Source organism: Phalaenopsis equestris, unplaced genomic scaffold, assembly GCF_001263595.1.
Source record: "Phalaenopsis equestris unplaced genomic scaffold, ASM126359v1 Scaffold000002, whole genome shotgun sequence".
Lineage (NCBI taxonomy): Eukaryota > Viridiplantae > Streptophyta > Magnoliopsida > Asparagales > Orchidaceae > Phalaenopsis > Phalaenopsis equestris.
In genome coordinates this window covers 74,654,702-74,663,922 of record NW_018164444.1, presented here as the reverse complement: position 1 = coordinate 74,663,922, position 9,221 = coordinate 74,654,702, and the positions used below count along the sequence as shown (strand labels likewise).

Genomic DNA, 9,221 nt, shown 5'->3' with positions numbered 1-9,221 from the left:
GTGAATAATTTTATTTAAAATTTATGAACTAACTTGAATGCTTGATTTAATGCTTATAAATGAGAACAAATAAAAACAAATTTAAATCTTATGAATAAGCTCAATTAAACTTTAATTTAAAAATCATTTATATTAAATTAATTTAAAATTTATAATTCATAATATACAAAATAAAATAAAAAACATCCTTGTTTGTATGCTTCTTTTAATTATTAATTTAATAGCTTGTTCATTTAAAAGTCAATTATTTTTGTAAGATTAACGAGTAATTCCCGCATAAACACGATAAGCTCATTTGATTAAAAATATGCACATGAAGTCAAAAGCTCGATTTGAGCACGAGCTAAACTTTGAACTCAGACCTGCTCGACTCGGTTCGTTTATAAACAAGCTCAATTTTAAACACAAACTTGCCCGACCTACTACCCACTATTAGCAGCCATAATATAGAAAGCCTTCCACACATCCTAAGAGAATTAAAATAACATTTTATATACATAACAGAGAAGAAATATAACAGCAGCAAAGAGAATTGTGGGAAAAAAGAGAAACATAGCAGAAGCAATTGGTTGCCATTGACTCATCCCTCACCTGACATTCAAGCCGCGCATTCTTGCCTACAAATCAACATAAACACGCTTAAATAAGAAACAATATCTGGTTTAAAAACAGGAAATGTGCTTAGCCTTTTGTACCTTTTGATTAGTTGTTAAATTAAAAGCTCCATTTCCTTCATTATAACATGCTGTCAAGAAATATGCTGACAATAAGGTGGCTGGTGCCGGCAGAGTTTAGTCCAATTAAACACATCATGTTAGGCTCAGGACTGATCAAGGCAGCATGAAGGAATGCCTGAAACGGCTGGCTGACGTCGGCTGCCGGACATCAATTTCCCTTTTCTGCATCACTCTCAAGAACTCCTCTGAGCTCAGATGTCCGTCGTTGTTCGAATCAAATACGTGGAAGACAACATCCACCACATTATCGCTCAGAGACACCCCACAAACCTACCAGGTCAAAATAAAAAAAAAATTACTCTGAAAAGAACTAATAATTTGATCTTCCCTTGAGAAAAAAAATGAAACTATAGAATCATACATGAGAAGCTGCTCTATTAAAATCTTCCTTTGCAAAGAAGCCATTAACTTTTCCATAACTAAAAATAGCGAATGACAGTAGGTCCAGTCTCTTCCGTAAATCTGCAAAGGCTTTGAATTCCTGGGAGTTTAGACAAGAAGATGTCACAATAAAGAATTATCCTGTGGTGCATTATGTTAAGTGGTTATTGATACATGCTAACCTCGAAGGTAATACGCATATCCTTCAGATGCAAGTCCTTATCTAACACATCAACTCTATCGAGAAATTTGTTTATATGATTAATGTCTGCAGCTGCAACCATTGATAAAGCGAAATCTTTCGCGGAAATCGTTCCTTCTGATTTAACATCATAATGATCAAACTCCAACCGCAAGATCTGAAAGAAAATAGAAACTAAAGCAATAAATATTTTATCACTTTTAAGAACTAACTATCATTTTGAAGTCCGTTATCATACAAAATGTTTAAAGTATCAGTTAAATTATTTGGAGTATTGGCAAAAGTTTCACTAAGCACCTTCTAAACCAATAATATCTGTTTAGCCCTTAGAATCCTTGGATTGTGCTTCTGGCAAAGAGCAGAACCAAGGACAGAGAATAAAGCTCACACCCAAATGATAATGTGATACCGATAATAAAATAAAAGGCAAGATTGATGAGGTGCCCAAATGTAATTTGAGCAAAAGTTGGAGAGTAATTAATACCTCGTCATGCAAATCCCTCAGAAATTTTACAAACTTGTCATGTTGGAGGCGATCATTTCCATCTTTACCAAAGAAATACTCGACTAGGCCTGCATTTTCCACAGAGCCTCGAATTTTAAGACCAATGCGCAGCCCATTTCTATGGCATGCCCCCTGTCTATTATAGGATCGCATCAATGCCATCACTTTTTTAAACTCATCCCTTTCAATTGATCTGCAAATGGAGCAGCCAATCAATATTCATAATCTAAGGATAAAACTCCATAGAGAAGCTTTAATGAAAAATTTATGAGCAAGGTTACTCACTAAGTGAGGGTATTAATCTGCACTTGAACAAGAATATTTCAACTGCATGTGAATTTTCCAAGTAAATAACAAACAATACATACTCCAAGGGGAAATTTACAATTGAAAAACAAGCTTATGAAGAAAATAATACTGAAATTAACTATTAAGACAAATGTAAGTGATGGACGCCATGAATTCAGAGAAACTGTAATGATACAGAGCACTAGTTGAAACAAGTTCTTTTTAAGCATGAGGAAAGACCAAATTTACCGCAGAATGAAAAGGTGACAAATTCGACAGATAACTTCTGACAAACTGCATAAAATATCTTTTTATACCGAGCTAGATGTTATAAAGCTTAGCATAAACTACCATGACATGTATCTAACGAATGAACCCCTTTGATCCTTCACACTGTTTCATGCTTTCACATCAAATGTCAAATAGCCCATTTCCTTCCTCTGTGAAGTAACCAAATTACATTACAGTACACATTACAATTAGGAAACCAAATATCCAATCCTTGCTTGTGACGTTCGCAAGTTAGGAGTTTATGACTAACCACATCCCAAACAAGCACAGCCACCAGACAAAGTATGTTTTTTGAGAGATGGATGTCTGCAGCCTTAAACTAGCACTATAAACAAGAATTACCACAAAAAATTCAACCCAACCATTGCTTCAGGCCTACCATATAAAAGCTAGTAAATTGGTTATCAGAATGTGTAGGTTCTCACAAACAAAAGACTTGAACTTGTGAAAACTGAATCAATATTTAGCCAGCAAATAAAAATGAACATTTACCATTGAATTTAAGGTTTGGCCATAAAAATACATACCCATTGTTGTCAAGGTCGAACATTTTGAAAGCCACACTGAAGCTTGAATCTGGGATGCTAAGCAATGTAACAAAAAAGATGTACCTATCATGAAAAAACAAAGATCACCAAAATAATGAGGCAAAGTTGTCATTTCTATACACATCAGGATTTATAAAGAAATAAGGAGTGTGTATAATATCATAAACAAAAAAATAAAGTTATCTTACTCTGGAAAGGAGATCAATCCATCATTGTTAGTGTCAAATAGTAGAAAAAGCGGGGATGAAGCACAATGTAATACACCAGGTTTCTGCTCCCCTCTAAGACATCCTTCTTTAACAATACTTGACTCGGATGAGGGAAAGACTGGAATCACTGCTCTCATCAAATCAGCAGGAGACATAAATACCTCACCCTCTGGGCTCCGGATGGATGCAAAGTACTCAAAGATCTGGTGACATGAATAAAATTAATCAGCCTTCCAAGAACTAATGAATCAAATCCTAACAGCAGAATAAATACTTTCTTCAATTAAAAATATGATCGTTTCCTGCAGTGACAGACAATTATACAACTGTAGCAAGAAAATGAAACATCTAAAAAGTACACAGTACAAAAACAGCAAGAAACAACGATCTTAAATAAAAATAGGAAGAGATAGTAGCATAAATTATGCTTGACGCAAAGGTTTCATGTAGAAAATCAAACTGATAAAATCTCTGTACCATCCAACAACGCTTTCATTTTTACCGATATCCTACTTCCCGTCAGGATAGGTTCCCATTGAATAACATGAAGTCAATAGCAAGTTTACCATTCGAACACTAAAGTGAGAAAATCATGCACCTCTTATCAATTGGTTACAAACAAGTTTCATGAAACTTGATTTGATTTAGTAATATAATATCTTTAATTTGTCACAATTTTCATCAAATAATGGGGGATTTACATATAAAGCACCCAAAACATTAGGATTTACGAAGTAACCCTGAAACTTCATTGATTGCATATTTGGCATTGAGAACAAACAAACAACAACAAAACCTTTATCCCACTGTGTGGGGTCGGCTACGTGAATCATTTTTCTCCATTGCGTCCTATTTAGTGTCATATTTTCAATTAATTATAATAAATTAAGATCATTTTTTATACAACAAGACCAAGTCATCCTAGGCCTACCTCAATCTTTCTTAACATAAGTCAAATCTAAAACATCTACACGTCTAATCGGATTATCACATGGTTGGCGTTTAATGTAATTGAACCATCTAAGACGACTCTCTAATTTTGTCCATCATTGGAGCTACACCAACCCTATCACGGATATATTCATTTCGCATTTTGTCTTTAAGTGTAAAGCCACTCACCCACCCAATCATTCTCATGTTGGTAGTGTGTAAAGCCACTCACCCACCTAATCATTCTCATCTTGGTAGCACTTAACGTAGTTTCATGCTTCTCTTTTAAAGGCCAACATTCAGCGCCATATAGCATTGCAGGTCTCACCACCATCTTATAAAATTTTCCTTTTAGTCTAAGCGATACTTTTCTATCACACAATAGGCCCGAAGCATTCCTCCACTTCAACCAACCAATTTGAATTCTACTAATAACATCCCCATCAATATCACCATCACTTTGAACAATAGACCCGAGATATCTAAAGCGTTCACACCTTTTAATAATTTGATCACCCATAATTACATTTCTGTCACTAGAGCTACTACTACTAAAATTACATTCCATGTATTCGATTTTCATTCTACTCAAACGAAGATCTTTAGACTCCAAGGTAGACCTCCATAATTCAAATTTTTCGTGAGCTTTTTCTCTTGTCTTATCCATGAATCACACCTTTTAATAATTTGATCACCCATAATTACATTTCTGTCACTAGAGCTACTACTACTAAAATTACATTCCATGTATTCGATTTTCATTCTACTCAAACGAAGATCTTTAGACCTCCATAATTCCAAGGCATCTTTGGTCAATCCTCCTTCTGTTCAAACACAAGTAACAGTTCTTGTATACATATATTTAATGACTTAAATATAAGTCATATCAACACCTTTCTTCTCAAGAACTCTCCAAATGATATCTCTTGGAACCTTATCGTAAGCTTTTTCTAAATCAATAAAAATCATATGCAGAACCTTCTTTGGTCAATCCTCCTTCTGTTCAAACACAAGTAACGGTTCTTGTATACATATATTTAATTACTTAAATATAAGTCATATCAACACCTTTCTTCTCAAGAACTCTCCAAATGATATCTCTTGGAACCTTATCGTAAGCTTTTTCTAAATCAATAAAAATCATATGCAGAACCTTCTTATTATCTCGAAACTTCTCCATCAAACCTCTCAAGACATGTATAGCTTCCATAGTAGACCTGCCCGACATAAATCCAAATTGATTATTTAGCATTGAGAATATCAAAATAAAATTAAAATAATACTTGCACTAAGCCTTTTGTTAGAGTTTCATTCCCGCCCCATCTAGACTGATTATCACCCAAAATCTCGCCGCTAAGTTAAATGCTGACCTTACCACCACAGAATTCACTATCAATCTTGCCATCGCTAAAGAAGTCACTAACCTCGCCACATCACCCCACCTTCAAAATCACAGCCAACGTCCCCAACTGGCCACCAATGAAGTTGCCACTACCCCGCCACTGTGCTAATGAGGTAGTTAATGAAGTTAACAAAGTGCTATATATGTAAATTATGAAGTTTTGTGGTTAAATATGTAAATCCTAATTAATTGAGTACATTGTATTCAAATCCCCTTAAAAGATTGACTTTGATCTTTATTAATCAACACTATTATTATTTTCTCAAAAAATATGAAAGAGTAAAATTAGACATGCACTTGAACAATATTTTCTTATTTATGTGGTGTATGTAAACCCATGAATACATTAATTATTGTGTGTAATCCTTTAAAAGATATCTCTCATTCACTTTATTAAAATGCACATCACCACCATTCAAAAGAATGTTCTCTATTCATCAAAATGGACATGAAAAAATAAAATGAAAGAGCTGGGACAGCAAGAGACAGGAAATTGATACCGATTTCTGGCAGGGGAGGGTGGAAGGGAGAGAGAGAGAGGGAGAGAGGAGAGGATACCGATAGTAGAGGGAAGCACGGCGGAACCATCCTCTTTTTTGAGGGGGGACAAACCACCCCCCTAGACCCAATGTGAGAGGGATTAGAGCTATGTAGGGCAAGATGATATTTTAAGAGGGGCAAAACTGATATTTTAGGAGATACAAAAGTCCAAATTGCCCTCCCATATAAGTAAATATCAAAATTTTTTTTTTTGGGGGTGGGGGGTTGTTTGGGATTGACAGACAAGAGCGAGTTAAGGGAGATGAACTTTTAACAGTCAAGAGAATAAAATTTGCATGGCAGATTCGTTTCATTCAATGTACTTGGAAATTGCTAGGCGAGTTAAGGGAGATGAACTTTTAACAGTCAAGAGAATAAAATTTGCATGGTAGATTTGTTTCATTCAATGTACGAGGAAATCGCTAGGCATATGTTACCATTAAATACATTTCCTTAAATTTACGTCACCATATCTTTTAAGAAAGACTAAAGCCGCAAAATAGTATGGTTAAGTACCTTTTCAGGTGAACTTTGTAGCCTCAACCGTTTTTCATATTTAAAGAACACCCTTCTTCGAAATGAACCTGAAAACAAAAGAGAAAATTTTTTTACTACGTCTCCAGGTGATAAAAACAGTTTCTTTGAAAGTATAAAAAGAGAATGAGAGCTTGGGATTAAACATCATTATTAGCTTCTAACTTTGTCAAGTTTAATATTACTTTTTATCTCTTTCTAGTTTACCCTTGGTCATCCAAATAAATAATAATCCAATGGTTTATATAATATAAGATTTCACAAATGCTCGAGAGCAAAAAAATTGGCAAAACATAATATATTTCTCACTAGTTTGAGTTCCACCATCATAGAAATCAACAGTTTGTTTTTCTATCAGCATTTGAAAATAATTCTTGTAGATATTGGCACAGCGTGAAATGCAATTAAAATAGCATGCAAATCTGAGATCATAGGTCCCCATGGCTGATGTTTTTCAGCTTATGAAACTCCCAATACGTGATATAAATTAATGCTATGGATAATTCAAATATAGCATTAAATGCCTAAAACATTTAATTCAAAGAACATAACTAATGCAGGACATTTGCATGAAAATACATTGAATATTTATAATAAGAATGGTCACATTGAAATGTTTAATTTTATTGCAATGAAATTGTTAACCTAATCATATTGTGAGTCTATACTCCTATTACATTTAATATTATCTGAATATTATTATTATTTATCTCTCCATTTCTTTTCACAGCATAATTTGTTGCTGACAGTTATATATTGGGAACATCTACAAAACATATCATATTCATTTATTTCATAAACAGTTATCTCATTATCACTTCTAAGGATAATCCAAAGAAAGACAAACAAAATCCAAGTCTATGGAGTTCCACCAACATTATATAGAATTAAATCAATCCCGAAAAATATAGGAAGGCGATCCCATGCAAATTGCAAGAAGAATAAAAACAAATATTTCTGGGAACCAATTATGGGAACAAATCAAAGCAACTCAATTTTCATTCAAACCCTGGCAACAACCAAGCAAACTGTGAAAGATTTTTTGCATGTGGGTATATTCAAATATTGAATTTTGGAGGGAATATCATATTTGGAAGGTTGATTATTTCGGTCATAAAATCAATAGGATTCAATTAAGCGAGCACTCAAACAATAAGAAAAGAAATAAGCACATGGAGGGCATTCAAATTTTGAACTTTTGAAGCCAACGTTATTTTTGAATTTGGAAAGGTCATGATGCATGAGAAATTCAGCCATGATAGCATGATAGATTTCAAATTAATTAAAATCCATGAGGCCAAGAAGGAAACATCACAAGATACTTTATGTAACTATTCATGTAATGTTTTATGAATTCAAAATTTTCTTACCCTCTATTTCACTCTTGATGTTTTAAAATCCATAAAGCAACGTTATAAAAACCCTAACGTAATGATGTTATAGTTTATGATGAATGAAAATTAGTGAAATTTGTTTCTTTCTTGGAGCCGGAGTTTAGTGACTCTTAGCTTTAGGTATGGTTTGATGGTCTTTACTTCAGGAATAGCTTAATAGCTTTTCTTCAAAAGAATAATTATTGGAGCCAAGCTTTATCAATAACTCTTCACTAAATGCTCTTTTTTTTCCTGTAAAATTGACACAATGTGCAATGCAACTCTTGTAGTATGAATTTAAAGTTCATACTTCTTAGACAATACAACAACAACAACAACAACAAAGCCTTAATCCCAATACGTGGGGTCCGCTACATGAATTCTTCTTCGCCATTGTGTCCTATTTAGTGTCATATTTTCATTTAGTTCTAATAAATTATGATCATTTTTTATACAATAAGCCCAAGTTTTCTTAGGTCTACCTCTGCCTTTCTTAACATAAGTTGAATCTAAAACATCTACTCTCTTAATCAGATCATCAGATTGTCGACGCTTAATGTGACCAAACCATCTAAGACGACTCTCTCTAATTTTGTCCATCACTGGAGCTACACCAACCCTATCACGGAGATATTCATTTCGCATTTTGTCTCTAAATGTAAAGCCACTCATCCACCTAATCATTCTCATCTCGGCAACACTTAACTTAGTATTATGCTTCTCTTTTAAAGGTCAACATTCAGCGTCATAGAGCATTGCAGGTCTCACCACCATCTTATAAAAATTTCCTTTCAATCTAAGCAATACTTTTCTAACACACAAAAAGACCGAAGCATTCCTCCACTTCAGCCAACCAACTTGAATTCTACTATAATATCCCCTTCTATATCACCATCGCTTTGAACAACAGACCCGAGATATCTAATCGTTCACACCTTTTAATAATTTGATCACCCAAATTTACACTTCTATCACTAGAGCTAGTACTACTAAAATTACATTCCATGTATTCAATTTTTGTTCTACTCAAATGAAGGCCTTTAGACTCCAATGTAGACCTCCATAATTCAAGCTTTTCCTGGGTTTTTTTCTCTCGTCTTATCCACGAGAAAGATATCATTAGCAAAAAGCATACACCGAGATACATCCTCCTGTAAATGTCCAGTAAAACCATCCATAACTAAAGCAAAAAGATATGGGTTTAAAGCCGATCCCTGATGTAATCCAACAGAAATAGGAAAATAATTGGTCAATCCTCCTTCAGTTCGAACACAAGTAACA

At 34.1% G+C, this 9,221-nt stretch overlaps 1 protein-coding gene across 1 annotated transcript in view; it reads right to left on the bottom strand.

Moving 5' to 3' along the window:
* Positions 1-275: 275 nt before the first annotated feature.
* Positions 276-9,221, bottom strand: part of LOC110017990 (calcium uptake protein, mitochondrial) — a 14,851-nt gene continuing 5,905 nt past the window's right edge. Inside the window, exons 2-9 of the mRNA XM_020715191.1 lie at positions 6,550-6,617; positions 3,141-3,364; positions 2,932-3,015; positions 1,805-2,018; positions 1,301-1,477; positions 1,099-1,218; positions 696-1,007; positions 276-617 (exon numbers count right to left, since the gene is read on the bottom strand). Of these exons, the coding sequence (XP_020570850.1) occupies positions 831-1,007; positions 1,099-1,218; positions 1,301-1,477; positions 1,805-2,018; positions 2,932-3,015; positions 3,141-3,364; positions 6,550-6,617 (1,064 nt within the window). The 3' untranslated portion in view covers positions 276-617; positions 696-830. The remainder of the gene's footprint in view (positions 618-695; positions 1,008-1,098; positions 1,219-1,300; positions 1,478-1,804; positions 2,019-2,931; positions 3,016-3,140; positions 3,365-6,549; positions 6,618-9,221) is intronic.